This window comes from Sinocyclocheilus grahami, unplaced genomic scaffold, assembly GCF_001515645.1.
Source record: "Sinocyclocheilus grahami isolate Dianchi unplaced genomic scaffold, SAMN03320097.WGS_v1.1 scaffold169.1, whole genome shotgun sequence".
In the NCBI taxonomy this organism is placed as follows: domain Eukaryota; kingdom Metazoa; phylum Chordata; class Actinopteri; order Cypriniformes; family Cyprinidae; genus Sinocyclocheilus; species Sinocyclocheilus grahami.
The window spans coordinates 480797-501839 of NW_015505348.1; the positions used below are offsets into that span (position 1 = coordinate 480797).

The 21043-nt window shown below is 34.8% G+C and overlaps 2 protein-coding genes across 3 annotated transcripts in view; both read left to right on the top strand.

The window, feature by feature from the left end:
• The first annotated feature begins 919 nt into the window (after positions 1 to 919).
• Positions 920 to 9622, top strand: mier2 (mesoderm induction early response 1, family member 2). Of its 2 annotated transcripts, none has more exons than XM_016283041.1 (12): positions 920 to 953; positions 2773 to 2945; positions 3054 to 3179; positions 4088 to 4208; positions 4518 to 4597; positions 5845 to 5914; positions 6044 to 6195; positions 7145 to 7226; positions 7369 to 7463; positions 7605 to 7735; positions 9126 to 9250; positions 9506 to 9622. In XM_016283041.1, the coding sequence occupies exons 2-12, from the start codon at positions 2781 to 2783 to the stop codon at positions 9583 to 9585; spliced, it is 1227 nt and encodes a 408-aa protein (XP_016138527.1). In that variant the 5' UTR covers positions 920 to 953; positions 2773 to 2780; the 3' UTR covers positions 9586 to 9622. The 2 variants fall into 2 exon arrangements, with proteins under 2 accessions (XP_016138527.1, XP_016138528.1); XM_016283042.1 differs by lacking the exon at positions 920 to 953 and adding an exon at positions 1244 to 1270.
• A 5199-nt stretch (positions 9623 to 14821) lies between these two features.
• The window catches only part of plpp2b (phospholipid phosphatase 2b), a 17872-nt gene continuing 11650 nt past the window's right edge, over positions 14822 to 21043 (top strand). The window contains exon 1 of the mRNA XM_016282995.1: positions 14822 to 15272. Coding sequence (XP_016138481.1) covers positions 15212 to 15272 — 61 coding nt within the window. The 5' untranslated portion in view covers positions 14822 to 15211. The remainder of the gene's footprint in view (positions 15273 to 21043) is intronic.

Below are 21043 nucleotides of genomic sequence, written 5' to 3' on the forward strand. Positions count from 1 at the left end.
ATAATAATATTTATGAAAGAAAGAAAGAATCAATCAATCAATCCAAAAAGTTAGTGAAAGAATGGATTATTCTTATTCCTGGTCACTATTGTAATAAAATAAAAATACAAATAAAAATGCTCAGTTGTTCAATAAGACCCCAAAGTAAACTCCAAAAACAAAGTTACATAATTTAACATTAACATAGCCTATTTATTAATAATATATATTGAGATAGTTACTTTAAATTGTAATCATATTTTACAGTATTAGCCTAATGTCATATTGTATTTTTGATCAAATAAATTGGTCTTGGTGAGCTCAAAAACTTCTTTCAAAAACATAATAAGTCTTACCCTAAACTTTTGAAAGGTACGGTGTTGTATATTTAGCCTACATGTGATGATGATAATCGAATGAGGCAGAGCTGTCTTAAAAATATATTAATTATAGACACTTTTAATAGGCTATATGACTTATGACAGTTGAATCTATAACATTTTTTATGGATCTTTGACTCTTTTTATACGACTTTACACTAGCCATATTAAGATGTTCACTTGAAGTTACAAATTCTGCAATTCCATTCATAGTTTATAACTTTGAAAATACATCATCTATTTTAGACCCCTCAAACTCTAAAGGATAGTTTGCTCACAAAAATCTCAGGTGGGATCGATTTCCATTCAACACAGACAACTGTGTTTACTATTGTCCTTTTGCATTAATGACACACTATTTTCCTAATTAATGCTGTACAGTTGCTTTGACACAATCTGTATTGTTAAAAGCGCTATATAAATAAAGGTGACTTGACTTGACATATACAGTGCACTGCAGATGAGATCCTGTATTAATAATCTGAGATGGTTTGGTGGCTATCATGAGAGTTAGTTAGTCAGAATGCAAGTTCAATAGGAGTTCTACACAACATCCGGGCATTCCACCGCTTGCGCAGAATCGGAATGGCGGAGGTAAGTGAGCTGCGGGGCTCGGGGGAAGAACAACACAACGATTAAATGATTCAGTCGCTCCGGTGCACTTTAACAACCAGCCGCGCATTAACGGACAGCTTAAGACCCGGCCCGTCTGATCGAGCGACTCAGAGAACGGCAAAGATTGACGGTCATTAATAAGGAGGAAGTTAAAATGGGAGCACTCCTCAGCGTTCCGCCGCTCTATCTATCTCTCTCTATGTGTGTTGCGTTCACGAGAGTTTAATTCGCCAGATCGAGCGCCGTTCAAAACAACGGGAGAGCGGCGACAGCGCTGGTGCTGAAGTGTGTCCCAGGTGCGCACGGATGGCAGGTCTAAAGTTTCAAAACTTCAGATACTGTCACTGCCTCCTCGACTTCCCTAAAACTGTTTCCTTCTCGCACCGGTTCAGAGTCACGGTGCAAATGTTCAGCACTGACTTACAGGAAAGCGCCTGAGTGACTAACTTCAGTAAAGCTCAGTGTGGTCACATACAAATGGGTTTAGTGGCTATGAAGAGGAGAAACTTAAGAAAAGACACTTTAAATATGTCTGTGGTGCTTGAAACTCTGTACTTTGAGCTTTAGACTATGTCTAGAAGTGTTTTATGAGGTAAACATACAAAATTATATTCAGTTTAGTGGTATAAAGCCATTTTTTCTAAAGGAGACTTGTAATATGAGGGGAAAGGTATAGATGTTATCTAGAACACGTCTCATAGTGGTCATATGTTTCTTGAAGGTTACTATCACATTTGAAACTATACCAATAACTATTTTGGTGTAAGCTTGGTGTAGAATGTTTACCATGGTACATTTTTGTAAGGGTTTATATTCTGAAAGATCTAGTGCAGCTAGTAGCTTTCGGAAATGTTCTAATAAGTTCCTCTCTTGGACAAGTTACTTCACAACATTGTCTTGAACATAATTCATGTTCATCATATGAAATATCGCTTGAATTGGTCTAAAAGTCTGTGAAGAGTAATTCACAATCATTTTAACTATGGTATTCTGGTGGAAATTATGGAAGCTGTGGTGAAATTTTGCAAGGATATTGTTTCAGACTTAATTTCATGACCTGTCATAAGGTTTACTTTGTAAGCACTTCATTTTAAAAGTTAAGAAGTGAGAAATGTTATTGACGATCATACTGGTTTATTTGGATTTTTGCCTGTCATGACTTATATTTACCAGGTGGATTTGAGATGTTGTAACTAACTAGTGGCTTTTACCTCCATAAATGCAGGGGCTTCAAAAGGTCTTTAGACACACAAGTCACTTTTAAACATTTCTGAATGCCACAGCATTAGAATCAAATCAGTCTGCCAAAAATTATCCTGAAGCTTTTCTCAAAAGTTTATTCTAGCCCTTTCTCCAATTAATTTTAAATTTAACTGACATTTACCAATGTAATTTTAATGGATGTATGAAGTCGGTTCTCCTCAACTTTTTGGTCTTCATTTTAAACAATTATTGTTTTTTACGTTTTAAGATAAGTTTCTTAATGGTTATTTAACTTTACCAAACGCATTCTATATGAGATACATCAGATATACATCAAATAAACACAATATTACAATGTACAATTGCACAAAAGGCTGCAAACGAACAGCGCGCATCTGAAGTGTCTCTGAAGGAAATAATGCATTATTTATCGGCTTTAAGATATCGGCCAAATTTTCTTATCAGGCCGATACCGATAACAGAAAAAATGAGCATTTATCGGCCGATACCGATATGGTGGCCGATATATCGTGCATCCCTAGTTATTTTGATTTAATATATTTATTATGAATTATCTGTTCTCACTGTGCTTTAGCTGTGCAAATGGGCTCCAAGGATCAACGGCTCAGTCGTGTAGACATTTTCCACCAGGGCTATGCGGGGCCGCTGGAGGCCCTTCCCCGGGCAACCACGTTCCTAGAGGAGCAGGACGGGAGCCTGGTGACCCTGCGGAGGCAGGCGATAAAGATGGCAACCAAGTCCCATGCAGTGAGTGCAAAAATTTTTTTTGCTGTGCATTGATAGATTGGATTAGATTTGTGTTAATACTGATGAATATGAGGGGAAAAAAGGATTGTTTCGACCACCTTTCCACAGGGTGGTGAGATGCCCCTTGAGCAACTGCTGGCACTTTATGGGTACAACATGCCTGATCCTGTCCTGCAACAACAACAGGAGCCGAATGAGCTGGCAGCCAGTCTGCCTGAAATGACACTGGACAAGGTCACTATCACTGAAATAATCAAAGTATTTGTTAAAAGTAACCATCTGCGCTTATCTGTCTTATTTATAACGTAAGAGTGGGTGCGACCGTTTGTAACTTCAGTGTGCAAGGCTTCCATTCGCTTACAGTTATTTACCTGTATAAAAACAGTCCGTTATGCTGCTTGATACTGCAAACTGGTAATTGTTTTTTCATTTTATTTTATTATTTTATCATGATCGTAAACACACAGGTTTGTAGCACAAATAGGTTTGCCATTTACTGAACTTTCTTATTCTTCCAGTCATTTACCTATAGCGGTTTAATGAGTCAGAAGTCTCACACATTGAAAGAAAAAGCTTCTGTGTTGCAAAATACGGTGGATAAAAAGCTTTTTTTTCATATTTTAAATTTCGATAGCTAAAAACATCCACTTAGTTTATCATAACCTTCACAATTTTGACTTTATTTCTTATTTTAAATCTCATAAATCTCATATCCATTTATTAAATTGTGATTTCACTCTAAAGGTGTGGTAACCTTTAAAAAAACAAGACCATGAAAAAAGGCAAATTTTTTATTTCAAAAGTATAGCAATATATTAAGTTCAGCTCACACATAAGTCACTTTCAAACAAAGCAGCTTTCTGTTGGTCAACTTGGCAAATCTGTGTGACCAAATTGAACCCATTGTGAAATATTTTGCCCTTGAGTGAAATTCCCAATAGCATGGATTCCTATTTAAAATGACTTGATACCACAAAAATTCACAGAACAACCTTAAATGTGACTGCAACTTATCTATTAAAGTTTTTTTTTTGATTGTCCTCCTCGGTAGAATCTTAAAATGGTCCTTGTAACTTCTTTAGGAAACTTAGAAAGTGAAAATTCTGCCTTATAGCTGGAAATTAAATAAATCTTTTTTATAGGTTCAGATAGGTAAAGCTCTACTCTCAGGAGCGGAGGATGTGGACAGCCATTCCTCTGCTGATGACCTCACACTCTCCATCACGTCCCATTCATCTGACCTCTTACAATGTCACCTAAGAGGTACAACATCAAATTACAATGCCACTTTTTGTACTGTACTGACAACTCCTAAGCGAATATTCTTGTAAGCAATGTCAGTCCTTAGCAATGCTAGTTGCCCTTTTTCTCTTTGCTATTTTTTAGTTTGTTTTGTTAAAGATGATTTGTTCACACTGCACATACGTTTGGAACTTAATCGTATTTGTCTGTTACATATCATGCTGGCAACATAAGACATTTAGTGTGTGTTCATTTTCTATGAAAACTATGAACATTTTCTGTTTTCAAAAATGTTTGGGCTTACTCTCAAATGGTTCTTTATTTTACCAGGTGATGACAAAGACACTTCAGTTAGCTGCTCCGAAGATGACTCAGAAAGCACCTCTATCCCCTCCAGTGATGGCTGCAAGGTAAAAAAGAAAAGATTCATGTTATAGTTTACTATGTTTATATTACGTTATTTATCACTGATTTATTGAATTTTGTTTAATACATTTCTATGAGAAAAGTTGTGTATGATGTGTTTTGAAGTTACATCTTATAATAATTAAATTTATGTAGCTTTATATATAAATGTATTTTGGAAATTATAATGGTCCAAGAATAGAGCCCAGTGGGACAACGTAGTTAAAAGTATCAGTAGGCCCTTGTGTGCAGAATAAATAAAAATGTCAGGTTTTCTTACACAATACTTTCTTAAAGATTTCATGCTGGAAAACATGATCTTCAGGGTTTTTTATTCATATTTGTATTCAGCAAGGACGTGTCAATTTGGTCAAAGTGTAGTACTTCTATAAATCACCAGGCATTGAGCATAGGCAAAAACAAAAGTGTTGCATTTATAATTTTGTTCAGTATAGAATGAAGGATCATGTGACACTGAAGACTGGAATAAATGGCTGCTTTGTCATCACTGTAATAAATTAAAATTCTATTACACTTATAAATCTTTTATAAATCTATTATTTGAGATTTCACAATATTATTATTTTTTTCAATCAAAGAAACAGCCTGGGTAAGCATAAGATAATTATTTCCAAAACATCAAAAAAATTGTATTGACCCCAAATGTTTTAATGGTTGTGTCTATAAAATAGAATTTATGATATTTAAATGTAATGATTTTAAAATGTCAGCTTGATGTTGGATGGATTAACTCGGCAAAGGAGAAGTGCTCACTAACACAGATTTAGACCGATTTGTGAACAATATTTGAGAGAAATAGGCCTTTTGTGTACATAGAAAAAGTCTTGGATCTTTGAGTTCAGCTCATGAAAAATGGGGGCAAAAACAAAAGTGTTGCATTTATAATTTTGTTCAGTATAGAATGAAGGATCATGTGACACTGAAGACTGGAATAAATGGCTGCTTTGTCATCACTGTAATAAATTAAAATTCTATTACACTTATAAATCTTTTATAAATCTATTATTTGAGATTTCACAATATTATTATTTTTTTCAATCAAAGAAACAGCCTGGGTGAGCATAAGATAATTATTTCCAAAACATCAAAAAAATTGTATTGACCCCAAATATTTTAATGGTTGTGTCTATAAAATAGAATTTATGATATTTAAATGTAATGATTTTAAAATGTCAGCTTGATGTAAAAAAAACATTGTAGTAATGCTTTTGTGCCATGTTTTGGTTATCAGGACATCATGGTGGGCCCCCAGTATCAGGCTATAATTCCTTCTCTCTGTACACACACTTTTTATGAAAGAGGTGAGTGTCTTTTTTTTGTCTGGTGTCCTTTATACTGGCTCCAGGGATGTGGTTTCAGTGGTCTGTTTTGCATAACCAACCTGCCGAGTCCCCTGGGATCCACACCTGTTTTGTTACTGTTATCCCCAGCCTATGAAAATGAGGACCAGTTATTGTGGACCTCAGATGTGTTGTCCAGTCTGGCTGTAGAGAAGTTTTTGCTTGAAGTCCAGAGAAAAGGGAGTGACGATGGACCTACAAACACTTTTACCACAGGAGATATAGTCAAAGACAATGAGCAGGTTGGGTTGAATCACACAGATGCAGCACTTGTCTTTTCATACAATCTGGAAGTGGCTGAATTGGAGGGTAAAGCTTGCTTGCAATGTTATGTTGGTATTATTTATTTACTATTACAGTATTTATTGATATATTGATATTATATTTTCTTAACTATTATATTTTCAGTTTTTGTTTTAATTTAAGTTTTAGGAATTTAATGTTTTAAAAAATATTTCTATATAGTTTTAATTCATTTTTATTTCAGTTTTGGTAATTTTAGTGCATCTCATTATTTCAGTTATTTGCCAGGCAAAATTAAAAATTTTTGTTTACTTTTAATGAAAATATAATGGTCCAAGAATAGAGCCCAGTGGGACCCCTTTACTTTTACATTAAAGTCCACATGAAATCACATAAAAATACTTTGTTAGCACACATTGCTAGCCTTGAGGTGAACAATTTATCTGTGCAAGTTAATCCACAGAAAAAAATGGTCTTGTAATCTTTAATCAAAATCTGAACATTTGCTTCGCCTTGGAAAGTCATTCCTTCTCTAAGGACTTCAGTTTGACGGCTTGGGCAGATTATCCTTAACCACTGGTAGTTTGCTGCTAGCAAGATATCAAAATGTCAGGTTTTCATTTAAAAGATATTTAAATGTTTAAGATTCTGCGCAAATTTTAGGTCAGTAATGAAGGTTTTTATTTATTCATTTATTATTATAAATTTTTATTTTTTGAAAGATTTTACTCCAATTTATGCTGGAAAACATGATCATTAGGTTTTGCACAAACTTGTGAAGTTCATGCAACTTTGGTGCTGCTGTCATTAAAGCAAAACAGCAACATGCCAAATATTAAAACATTCTGAAATTACATAGATGCATTTTCACTAGTGATCTCATTCTTTTCTACCTCACTGTAACTTTTTGTCTTTAGTGGTTCATGTTTGATCTTATCTCTTTTGTAGGCTCTATATGAACTAGTAAAATGCAACTTCAATGAAGACGAGGCACTAAGAAGATATCGCTTTAATGTCAAGGTTTTTAGTGGTAAGGCCTCTGTAATTTTTCTTCTTTGTCTTTCTTTATTTTCTTTCTCAAATCTTATTTAGTAGGCAGTCAAAAAATTAAATCCATGCATCCATCTCCTAGGATGTATAGCAGGTTAATTTCAATGTAAAAAATGTTCCAGAAGAGCTTTGTGGCTGGAGTGAGGAGGAGTGTCGTAACTTTGAGTATGGTTACCGTGCCCATGGGAAGAACTTCAACCTCATACAGGCCAATAAGGTAAACCACCATATTTTTTTAAAGTTTCCTCATATCATACATTGTTTCCCAGTAGAGATTGCTGCTGATGTCTCAACTAATTTTTTTGATAAAAATGAGAGTCCCTTAATGTGTCGGTCTCTCTTATTTGCCCTCACCCAGGTCCGCACACGCTCAGTAGGTGAGTGCGTAGAGTACTACTACATGTGGAAGAAGTCAGAGCGGCATGAGTATTTCACACAGCAGGCCACCAAGCTGGGTCGGAAAAAGAGCAATCTGCTATCTGGGAACACGTGAGTGTATTTTTTTTTGTTTGCTTGCTTGTATCTTTTTGAGTAAAGACTTCATAAAGATTAAACAAGTAATAATGAAGTGGTGCAGAACAATTTAAATGCACAGGTTGCATTTAAATAATTCTGGTTCTGTTTCAACAGCAAATTAAAGGAATAGTTCACCTAAAAATTCAAATTTTTGTACTGAAAATGTAGATTGCTGCTGATGTCTCAACTAATTTTTTTGATAAAAATGAGAGTCCCTTAATGTGTCGGTCTCTCTTATTTGCCCTCACCCAGGTCCGCACACGCTCAGTAGGTGAGTGCGTAGAGTACTACTACATGTGGAAGAAGTCAGAGCGGCATGAGTATTTCACACAGCAGGCCACCAAGCTGGGTCGGAAAAAGAGCAATCTGCTATCTGGGAACACGTGAGTGTATTTTTTTTTGTTTGCTTGCTTGTATCTTTTTGAGTAAAGACTTCATAAAGATTAAACAAGTAATAATGAAGTGGTGCAGAACAGGTTGCATTTAAATAATTCTGGTTCTGTTTCAACAGCAAATTAAAGGAATAGTTCACCTAAAAATTAAAATTTTTGTACTGAAAATGTACTCAGCCTCAGGCCATCCAAGATGTAGATGAGTTTGCTTCTTCATCTGGAGAAATTTAGCATTACATAACTTGCTCACCAGTGGATCCTCTGCAGTGAATGGGTGCCGTCACAATGAGAGTTCAAACAGCTGATAAAAACATCACAATAATCCCCAAGTAATTCACATAACTCCAGTCCATCAATTAATGTTTTGTGAAGTGAAAAGCTGTGTGTTTGTAAGAAACAAATCAATCATTGAGGTGTATCAACTTCTGGCAAAAATATTATTCCATAATGCATGATAATGCTTCCTCCATTGAAAAAGTCCATCCCCTGTTGTCCTCTCACATCAGAATCCACCAACAACCACCAACGGTGCTTGATCTGTGCATATTTCTCTCCTGATTCAGACAAGATGTCTTAATGATTTCTTACAAACATGCAGCTTTTTGCTTCACAATACATTAATTGATGGACTGGAGTTGTGTGGATTATTTGTGGATTATTGTAATGTTTTTATCAGCTGTTTGGACTCTCATTCTGACGGCACCCGTTCACTGCAGAGGATCCACTGGTGAGCAAGTGATGTAATGCTAAATTTCTCCAAATCTGTTCTGGCATCTTGAATGCCCTGAGGGTGAGAAAATCTTCAGCAAATTTTCATTTTTGGTTGAACTTTTTAACAATTTTACAAATTGTGGAGGCTTTTATTTCTTGGCATGATAAACTAAATGAACGAGGACAAATTTGATCACACTGAAGACAAAATGTACCTTTTTTTAAATAATGATCTGATGATACTTAAATATGTCTCTTAGAGAGGATGCTGAGCCAGATGGAGATACTGGTGATGTGGAAGGTGCCACTCAAGGTTTGCTAAGTAGGTCTTCCATTCAACTCCAACCTCCATCGCTACCTGCAGTCATGGAGCTGGATAAACAAGGTGCACTTTACTAGTTCTTTGCTATTATACTTACCCTTCCACATGCATATGAGTTCATTAAAACCATCCATTGGTACCAGCTTCTTCATTTATGTTCAGTTGTTTATGTCCAACATAAATGCATTTTTTTTCTTGATTTTGGGATGGTCAATGCGTTATAATTTGTTTCATTGTTGTTTTCCATCTGCCACATTTTTCCCATTGTGTTTGTGTTCTTTTATGTTTTGTCGCCTTTCATTTGATCGTACGATCCAGAGGACAGTCTGAATTGCGCAGCTCAGTTTCATGGTCGTCCACGACGGAAACGCACACCGCGCTTCCTATTAAAGCCCTGAGCTTCCTGCTCACTGACAGCCTAAAACTGACAGACAAACAGGTAAAAACAGAAATATAGATGTGCCAGGAAATGGATCATGCCTGTTATGCAGTACATTTTCATGCCCATCATCATTGTGTCATTTGTAAACTAAGTGTATATACAGTATATATATATATATATATATATATATATATATATATATATATATATATATATATATATACATATATATATTAAACTAATAAAACTTTCAATATTGAAATCATAATAGCTATATTTTATCACAAGTAGTATAGAGGTAATTTTAAAATAATTCTACTACTTTGATTTGGGTTAATGTTGCCATTTTTGCTATTTTTCAGTGAGGTAATAACGTCTAATATAAACATTTGCAGTTTATTAAGACGTATTCCTGAAAGGATTTCAAGAAATAGTAATTTTGTCCTTTATATAACCATAATGATCTACACAAATTTTTTAATTTGTAATTGTTTTATGTTTTCCTGTGTCCTCAATATCTTGTTCCATCATGTTAGAATTCCACCCTGTTGCAGAAATGTGTATATCAGAATTTCACAATATGGTTAAAAAAACCTAACTTTTGCTATTTGTTTAGAATAGTATTATTTTAGTATTATTTACAGTATTATTAGTATTATTTACTAATATAGAATTGTATAATATTTGAAACCATTTTTTATTTTTATATTTTCAGTTTTTTTTTGTTTTGTTGTGCTTTTATCATTGTATTAGTTTTAAATTGAACAATTTTAGTACTTCAACGTAAAATTTATGTAATTATTTTTTAAAAGTTTTTCCATCTATACAATTTAACTTACCATAGCTTTATATCAATTAACGAAAATAATTTTTAATGGTTATAGTTAATAATATCACTAGCATTGTATCAAAAATTCTAAAGATAGTTATGAGTAAGTACAGGTTATATTTTCTTACCATTGTGAAAATAATTACGTCAAAGTGTTTGAATTTGATTAATTGCTTCTTTCATTGCATGTAGTTCTTATAAACGTTCAAATCTGACATTTTTTTGAAATCACTTCATTATTTTTGTTAAAAGAATAGTTCACCCATGATCTATGAAAATATGCTAAAAATGTACTCCGCCTCAGGCCATCCTAGATGTAGACGAGTTTGTTTCTTCATCAGATTTGGAGAAATTTAGCATTGCTCACCAATGGATGCATTGTAGTGAATGGGTGCCGTCAGAATGAGAGTTCAAACAGCTGATAAAAACATCACTCCAGTACATCAGTTAATGTCTTCTAAAGTGAAAAGCTGTGTGTTTATAAGAAGTAAATAATTAAGACATTTTAGCTTTAAACCGTCTGGACAAAATACCAATAATCCATAATAATGCTCCTCCAGTGAAAAAGTCCATTCCCTGTTGTCCTCTCACATCAAAACTCACCGACATATTTACATTTGTTTTGGGCTGTTTTCAGTTGTAAATAGTGCATGATATGTGCATATTTCACTCCTGATTCATACAAGGTGACTTTTACACTAGAGAAAGCAATATATGGACGAAAGAATCATATTTTAGCCATGGTTTGAAGTTAAAAACGTGTTAATGATGGATTTGTTTCTTAAAAACACAGCTTTTCGCTTCTGAAGACATTAATTGATAGACTGATAGAGTCGTGTGGATTATTGTGATGTTTTTATCAGCTGTTTGGACTCTCATTCCGACGGCACCCATTCACTGCAGAGGACCCACTGGTGAGCAAGTGATGTAATGCTAAATTTCTCCAAACCTGTTCCAATGAAGGAACAAACTGAGGGCGAGGCTGTGTATACTTTCAGCAAGTTTTCATTTTAGGGTGAACTACTTCTTTAAAGCATAAAATGTTTTTACTTGCAAAGACAATATCATCAAGTGAACTACTAATGCAGTCGCTTCGTCCTGTTGTTTGTTGCGATATTCTAGCTTCCCGTCGTAGGTTCTCTTTGTGCAATAAAAAAAAAGTTCCTCAGGGGCTCCGATCGTTTCCCTCTCGGTCTGGTCCGTCAGTACTTCAGTACTAAGTGTTGAAGAGGGTTTATGAATATACGCTCCACATATGCTTCGCCAGCAAATGTAATCCTGATGTAAGTGGCAGATTCACTGCATGAAGTTTCTCAGGTTTTGCAGCCAGTTTATGCATCTGTTGTGTTTGCGTGAAGCCACACCCATTGTACTACCCACAATACTTTGCTACCCAGAGAAACTGGCAATGTCAAATCTAGTGTAGTACCTCATTTGTGACTGGACTTCTGTTAGTTATGAATTGGAAGCATCATGTATCATCATCATCCATACCCCTGTATGCTTCAGTGTGTTTTCTAATTGTTTAGTCGGCTTTAAGTTTTGTCTATAGTTTAAACAAGGTTCAGAAGATACGAAAGGGAGACAAACACTGCCTTGGCTTTTTTTCTAAGCAATTTATGTATTACTGCTCCTGTTATATTGATTTATTGTCCCTGTTATTATATTTTGTAAATAATAATAAAAAAAAATTATAAAACAAACTCTGTCCTATAGTTGAAATGCTCCCTAATGACAACTAGCCCCAGACTGACTTATCAATATTCTTCATAATTAGTTTAATCTATCTTTAAAATATTTGAGGTCTTTTTTTTTAATAAGAAATTAACCAAATTAGTACGTTTATTCAGCAAGGATGGATTAAAATCATCAAAGGTGACAATAAGGGCATTTATAATGTTACAAAAGATTAATGCTGTTCTTTTAAACTTTCTATGCATCAAAGAATCCTGGGGAAAATATCAAAATATTAATAAATAAGCAACACGACTGTTATTGATAATAAGAAATCTTTCTTGAGCACCAAATGATTTTTAAAGGATTATGTGACACTGAAAACTGGAGTAATGGCTCCTGAAAATTCTTCAGCTTTGTCACAGGAATGAATTACATTTTTAAATAAATTCAAATAGAAAACTTCACAATATTACAGTTTTAACTGTATTTACTATTACAGTTTTAACTGTATTTTTTAAAATCAAATAAATGCATCCTTGGTGAGCATAAGAGACTTCTTTCAAAAACATGAAACGATTTTACCTACCCCAAACTTGTGAACAGTTGTGTATATAATTCTATAATTGTTTTCATATATTACATTTAATTTAATAACTTTAATACAATTGAATATAATTTAATATGATTTTATCTCATGTTGCCTCTTTTGCATTAAGTCATAATAAACAATGACAGGGGGCCTGTTTCATAAAACAAGTTTACCAAATAAGCCAGGTTTACTTCATTTAGTCCCCGGGTGTCAACATCAGTTTGAACTCCTGTAGTATTGTATTGTGTCCACTAGAGGGCAGATTAACATACAAATCTCAAACCAGCGAAGAAAGAAGCTGATCAAAGGCACAAGCTTCTGTATAATCCGTAGCCTATATCAGACCAGACCTAAAAAAAAAATTCTAATGAAAAGTCATTAGTCGTTAAATCTAGTGACGTTACATCTAATTAGAATTCAACAATCAGTAGCCTGTTAATCATCAGCGTTACTTTTTTATACTAGCATACATTATGAAAAGCATCATCTATGAAGCGTTTGGAAATGAAAAGACCTACAGTAACCAAAACGTATTTTTAGTATTTTTTAACAGCCTTAAAGTAACGTTTCCACGTAACGTTCTGGTGGTAACGGTTTGTTAGTTGGGTAGATGTAGCTTACTAGGCCTATTATTTGTTAGCTGCAGGGGTGTCGCTATAGGCCCTTTTTAGGGGAGCTTTATTAGCCTTAGAAAAAAAGGATTTGTGTTGTCATTTTTGGAGTGGCAAAGTGACTAAGTGCTGTTATTATAATTATTATTTTAAAACGAAAAAAAAGAGGGAATGGTTTAATATGGGGCACATCAAACATTATGCCAATCTAGACAATTACTGTAATCTAGGTTTGTCTATATTCTAAATTAATATTAATGAATATGATCTGATTATTTAAAATGATTTCAAATTAAATTATTCAGGGGCTGACTTGATGAGCATGCACCTACTGTTAAGCAGGCCAATGTTTCTGCTTATTTTAGTATACAAACAATATATCAATGCCCAGTTTCAAAGACCTTAAACCAAGGTTTAAGCCTAGTCCCAGACTAAAATGCATGTTTGAGCTGTCTTAACTGAATACAAATTTCAACTGACATATCTTAATAAATAAATAATATAATATAATAATATCCCCCCACCCCACCAACTGGGGGCTGAGCCGCCTTAATATTACAATCCTAAAAATGCCCCTGGTTAGCTGTGTGGGCAATATGTGATCCTGGACCACAAAACCATTCATAAGTAGACAACAATGCATTGTATTTGTCAAAATTATCGATTTTTTTATGCCAAAAATCATTAGGATATTACGTAAAGATCATGTTCCATTAAGATATTTTGTAAATTTCCTACCTTAAATATATAAAAACTTATTTTTCTGATTAGTAATATGCATTGCTAAGAAGAAAGGACAACTTTTAAGCAAACCATACATCAATGGAAAGCTTATTTATTCAGCTTTCAGGAGATGTATAAATCTCAATTTAAAAAAAATTGACCCGTATGACTGGTTTTGTGGTCCAGTGTCACATATATGGGTTGTGGCGATGATCACACGTTTTAAAATAAGTTGGCTAGGTGTTCCCCTAACTTTGTAAAAACACATTTTGTCTCATAGCCTATATCAAATGTTCAGAGGTGTGTTCAAGCAGTGAACTAAAAATATTCCCAATGAATTTAAAAACAACCAATCTCAAACCAAACCATGTTCATACCAAATCCATCCATCCATCATCTATCTATCTATCATCTATCTATCTATCTATCTATCTATGTCTGTCTGTCTATCAGCTATCAGCTATCTATCTATCTACTGTATCTATGTCAGTCTGTCTGTCTATCATCTATCATCTATCTATCTTTCTGTCTGTCTATCATCTATTTATCAATGTCTGTCTGTCTGTCTGTCTATCATCTATCTATCTATCTATCAATGTCTGTCTATCATCTATCATTCATCTATCTATCTATCTAGTCTAAATACCTCGGTATTCACACATATAGCCTACTTGAAAATCCAACATTGTCAACAACAAATGTAACGATTTAATATGACATAGCCTAAATGTAGAACAAATAATTGGCCAAGTTCATATTTATGTAATGATATGCCATAAAGGTTTGTGTGTGTCATGTTCCGTTTCTGTAAGTGCAGCAGGGATTTGTCCACGCAGCGCGTTTGCGCAGGCGCGTCCCTCACTGTCAAGGTGTGGACACGGCGAGGGCGAGAGCGCGAGTGGGAAGATAGTGGCGTGCTTTTGGAAAAGGAGTGGATGCGTCTTCAGAAAAAAAGGGGTGAACGCCAGTCCGTTTTTACAAAAGCAATATGTGCACCAACGCGTCCCCCTTTGAAGTTCTTGATATATAAAGTCGTAAAGCTCTCGCGTCTTTCACAGTCACCTAAGAGCTGAAGAGCGCAGGTAGAAGAGCAGAGCCGGAAGAACTCGCATTACTGGTCGCGGTCGCTTTGCTTGGCTTCTTCCAAGTGGATTATCTTTGATATTATCACATAAATGAAGTGAGATTTAAAGTGCACCCGAGCTAAAGAATTATGACGGACTTGAGGAAAAATCAACTCTTCGTCCTGGTGGACGTGCTGTGTGTTGTTGTAGGTAAGCGAGTTCAATGTTTCGACGTTCAATGTCCTGATTTGAAGTTCATTTTTGAACTTGCAAGTTGTTGGTTGAACGGTATTTTATTCATTTCTAACACGGGATTTGTCTTTTTAAACAATATAGGCTATTATGTAACTGGGTTGTTGACAGGTAACATAGACATGGACGATCAAAAAAGAACAAAACTTAAATTGTGTTTGTATTGTAAGGTAGGCTAAATTGGCAACTGTAAATATAAAAAAGACAATTAGATGGTCAATTACATTTAAATCAAGTTTAGTTTGAGTTTTTCCCATAACCTTGCATAAGCACACAACCTTGCAAAACTGCCTTGGCTTTGTACCAAGTCGCAGTAAACAATTTTGACATGCTGTCGCCATGTATAATTTGAAGACCAGTCTGGTTATGTTTTTGTCTTTTGTCAATATCTTACTTATTGTAAAAAGCAAATGCTTTAGGCCATGTTCAAAGTGTCATGATAAGGGGCCCGTCTTTAGAAGACCTTCATGTTTAAATATGTATTTGGAGGTGTGTTCTGTGTGTTTACAAATGGAGTTGCATTCGTCCTGGCTTCTTTTCCTGGATTTTGCAAGTTCAGGAAGCTGAGTATTTGTTTATGGAAATGCGATCCAAGCCTGTCAGTATTTCCCACAGTGTTTGGCTGCCTGTAGTGCCACATAAATGTTCCTTTTCTTGCATTTTTAGCTTTATTCAGGGCTTTGCTTGCAGACAAACCCAATGACCATAAACATCCTAACATAGTCACATAGTAGTACCCATTACGGAAGATTCGACTTGCCTCAGTGCTGAAGCGAGTGCGAACCAGCTTGACCATTACTTCCTTTGGAAACACTGTGTTTTTCTTAACCTCATGAGGTAACCCTGCTATGACGCTGGGAGATGAAGTTTCTGCACCTGCCCTTTGAAGTCCTTTATTGTGTCTGTGTTCTCCAACCTCCAGCATTGGATTTCATGAGGGCTAGAAGTTAGAACTTGCCCTAGGCACCATCCTTCACCTTTAGTCTCAGACTACAGCTTTATGAAGTGACTGATTTGAGGTTGTCTGTCCATGATGTGGACAGGGATGGACAATATTGTCTTAATCATATGCTCTTTGAATTCATGGCTAGTTTCATATGCTTTGAAATGCTATTTTTAACAAACGTTTCAATGTAATGTCATGTGGTGCACAGTTGTTATAGTTAACTAAGACTAAAATGATTAAAAATTGTTTTTGTTCGTTGAAATTAAGCTGAAAAAAATATTAGACGGAAAACTAAAGCTTAAAATACACAATTTTAAATGTTTACCTAGCAACTTAAAGTAAGTTTAAGTACTAAAATGACTTAAACTGAATCAAGTATAAATTAAGCCAAATAGAAATATTTTTAATGAAAAAAGGACATTAAAAACTATTGAAATGAAAACTGAAAATATAAATAAAATAAATACAACAATAAATAAATAATGCTACTTGAAATGATTAATTAATATAATAATAGTATATAAATAATACTAAAATAACATTAATGTGTTGTTGTAACCATCAAGTAAAAAACACCTTTCCCAAAACATTTTAAACGTTTCAAGGTAATTTTCCTTTTTTCTTTTTACAAATAACATGAATTAATTCATAATATGTTAACATTATTGGGGAGGTTGTACCACATGACATTTTATAAATAAAAAGATCATAAAAAGGTCAAATAATCTGATTTTTTTAAGAGACTTGTTGACCTTCACACACAGTGATAACGGTCTTGAGGGTTGCACCACATGACATTGCTGGTTCTCAGATGCTTTTGAAAAGACCATCAATATTTTTCTAACTTAACAGAATAATTTACAGAAAATAAACCTTCTGTCGTTAATACAAACCGCATTAAAGAATTTCCCATTTGTTGCATTTTTCAATTTGGTCAGTTTTCTGATAAAGATTCATGTATGGAAATAAAGGCACATCTGAGAAAGGTCAATAACTTCTCATTCAGTGTCGACCATAACTATATATGAGTGTGTATGCGTAATTTAGTTTCTGATTGATCTACAAGGACATAAAAGAGAGCTCAAAGTCCTGTAAATTTGAGACACTTGGCCTTGAGCTAACGAAAGCAAGCACAGGTAGAATTATTCAGTCATTTTCAAATAAATTTCAGCCTCTCAGATTGCTTTAGAAACAACAGAAAGTCCCAGAATCCAGTAGAGTTCAGCTACTGGAGAATTTCTGTAAGTGTTTCTGGGCAGTAATATCCTTTCCCAGCCCTGAATTTGACATTCAATCCAGCCCACCACCCTCTGCTTCTCTTTTCCTTCTGTCTAAGTAAACTTTCCCTCCACACAAACACAGTCTGGCTTTTGCTTTAGCTCACAGGCGTGTATTTTACTGCTCCCTCTATGCTGGTATGCTTTATGATTTTTACATGATTCATTGAATCATTGAGTATTTACAGAAATAATACTTGGCAGATAATATTCAGCGTCTATTCGAGTCAAAGCTGCAAGATCAGTGTTTTACTTCAGTGAAAGTGAAATTGATGGGAGTTATCTAAGCTTATCTGTTTAATATCAAGCCAAGCTTTTGGCTCAAAAGGACTTTCCAGGCCTTTTTACCAGGTGCTCAGTATTTTTAATAAAGCACTTTATTTAATAACTAATAGTATAATGTACAGTGAAGGAACATTTCTTGTTTTAGCAGACCCCCTTTATACATTTAATTGTATTGGTATTTTGTAATAAAGTATAACAGGGCCTGTATGCAAATGCTTTTATCCAAAGTGACTTACAGATGAGGAATGTTACAAAGAGTGATTCATACAAAGAAGTTATGAAACATGAATGCCACAATAAATCATTTCTTCAGCAAAGTACAAGTTAGAACAGACATGTAGTTTACACAAACAAGAAGTAGAATTAATTTATTTATTTTCAATGGTTAAATGCTATATACAGTGTGTATATATATATATATATATATATTAGTGTGTGCCCGCACGCTCAGTTAAAAACAGTAATATTGTGAAATATTATTACAATTTAACATAACTGTTTTCTGTTTTTATATATTTTAGAATGTAATTTATTCTAGTGATATAAAGCTGAATTTTCAGCTTCATTACTCCAGTCTTGAGTGTCACATGATCTTTCAGAAATCATTCTAATATACTGATTTTGTGTTCAAGAAACAATGTTGAAAACAGTTGTGCTGCTTCACTTTTGATCAATTTAATGCATCCTTGCTGAATAAAAATATACATTCCTTAAAAAAATTGAACAGTAGTTTTTAGAAACATTTTTGAATTTACATTTGTTTAAAAACTAATAAAAAGAGTGACTCTGCTTTTCAGGTAGAATTGGGAAAATTAGCGCCATAGCATTGTGCAATAACCAGCAAAGACATATTGCCAGACTAATTCCCTAGAACTACTGGCGAAATAATATGGGAAAACGACAAGGAAAAGTTTAGGCTGTTGGAACTGTCATGCAGCATTATATTTCAGGTCTTGGTTAAACTTGTTCAGAAAGGTCTGCGTGAGATGGCAGTTGCAACATCAACGAAATTGGTCACATCATGAGACTATTAACATAATGATACTGTTCCATTAATCACAGAAACCTTCTTTAAAGCAAAACTATTTGGCTAAACACTACTAGCGTACAAGTTAGCTTATTTCCTACGCAATGGTATATATTTCCGTAGCTTTCAAGAGCGTAAATCAAACACTAGCATTAGCGTGGGGAGGTAGAGGACTGGGACGGACGGACTGACTCTGTTGTATGGTGAAAGAGAAGAGGAGGAGGGTGGGCGTTTCTTCTTGAAGTAGGATTCCAGACTCTCCTGCGAGGCTGTACGCTCAGCACATAGCTTCCAAATGAGTCAGGCGGCCTTGCCAAACTACTGCTCAGGGAGTACTGCCGGCAGACAGACCGCCTTCAAAACTCTCACTTAAAGGGGCGACAGGGTTGTATTTTCGTAACACTTATGATGGTACTCCAAAAAACCCACAAAGAAAGTCAAGAACATCTCATTTTCATCTTCAGAGTAGGAAGAGAACATTGTGGGTTCGGCTCGTATGAACTGGGCTTCGAATGTTGAAATGAAGCCAGAATGGATCAAGTCTGGTGTTGAAAGCTGAGTGTACTTGTTAATGCACCTTGAAACAAGTTAGGATACAAGATAAGTCCGTAAAAACATAGGGTGTGTTTGATAATGAAAGGTGGTGAACCAATTTTAGGGTGAAGGTCAAAGCCGACCCTAAGAAAATGGACTACTCCCTATAGCCAAAACCAAAGACAAGATTTCTTTACTTTACTTCTTTTTTTTTTTTAAATGACTGAGTGGGTTTTCGCCAGGGTTTTTTTTTTTCTTTTTTCATTGGAAATGCACCAACTCATGCGTCCTTGAAACCGCAAGCAGCACAATTCAGATTTACTGTAAATGTATGAGCTAAATGCTCTCATAATTTCCGTTTCTTGGACCAGCATCATCATACCAATGTTGGGAAAGCTACACTGTAAAAATGAGTTTTCAAAGCATTTTTCTTTGTAATAATCTATTTACTGAGTCAATTTCTGACTGAAAATTGTTTCTAAGTAAATCGTACACCAAATTTATTTTGTGTACTTTGAGACGTTCCAAGTAGTTAAGTAAGGAATAAATGACGATGGGCCGTTGAATTATTAGAAAAATAATGCACACCCAAAGTGGTGATGCGGCCACAACATGAAACGAATTTCTAATAATTCAATGGCCGGAGTCAATTATTCCGCTTATACTACGGTTACCACACCACAAGACATAAACCAGATGATATATTTCAAGGTATTCGTCTGGTTTTTGTACTTAAAACACTATTGTGAGTAGGATTAATTTCTTCCGCATCTCACCCCATGCCTCTGTTGCTAATTCCAAAACGTCATTTTAGACCTAGTAACGGAGGATTGAGCCATTGATAGCAGACAAATGCAGTTAATAACTAAGTTATGAGAGAGAGAGAGCGTGTGAATTAGCCCAACTCTTTTTGAGTCTGTGTGTCTCTCAAACGTGTTCGGCAGAAGTGTCCCTACTAATAATGAAACTTTAAGTTCATTTTCTTCACGTAGAGTGCCGTTCTTACCTCTCTTGTCAGAAATGTCATGTAGCTTTTAAGTTGCTAAACTATTTTACTGATAAAATCAGAGAGGCAGAGTAGCACTAACAACTAGGGCTGTCAAAATGGCTGAAAAACTAAATTCAAATTTTGTACTTAAATATTATCAAAATTCTAATTATATTCTAATTTAAATATAATATTAAAATTTATTTCATAATTTCAGCTAGGGTGAAGAAAAGCTTTTGTCTTCTCTCCTGAGGCCACAAGAGGGCGCATCGAGCTAAATATTACTAATGCACGTTTATTCAAAGCATAAGATAAAATGACTATCTGGGAAAAAAGTGCATAATGTTTAAAGTAATCTTTATAAACCAATTATAATTAAGTTGCTTAAACAACTATAAACAAAACAGCATCATGTATGTATGCATAGTTTAATACAAAGGACCGAAAGCCAATCACACAGTAAATTTTTTTCATTTAAAAACATGAGTTGCAGTGGGATGGGGAAAAAACCCCCGCCATAAAGTCTCAAAATATGTTTTTTCAAAGTTGAACTAGCATTAATTTTACATGGCTTTCTAAACATGCGGCTCTTTTGAGCGAGACGTGAGTGCAACAGTGATGGATGTCACTCTAGAAAATGCGCGAAATATGCGTTCTGTGTGAACGGCTTGC

What these genes read in the sequence shown, in the direction of transcription:
- mier2 (XM_016283041.1), top strand. Translation starts at nt 2,781, where the DNA reads ATGGGCTCCAAGGATCAACGGCTCAGTCGTGTAGACATTTTCCACCAG. An exon ending in CTGAAATGACACTGGACAAG is followed by an intron (nt 3,180 to 4,087) that starts GTCACTATCACT and finishes TCTTTTTTATAG; the next exon opens with GTTCAGATAGGTAAAGCTCT. An exon ending in TAGTCAAAGACAATGAGCAG is followed by an intron (nt 6,196 to 7,144) that starts GTTGGGTTGAAT and finishes TCTCTTTTGTAG; the next exon opens with GCTCTATATGAACTAGTAAA.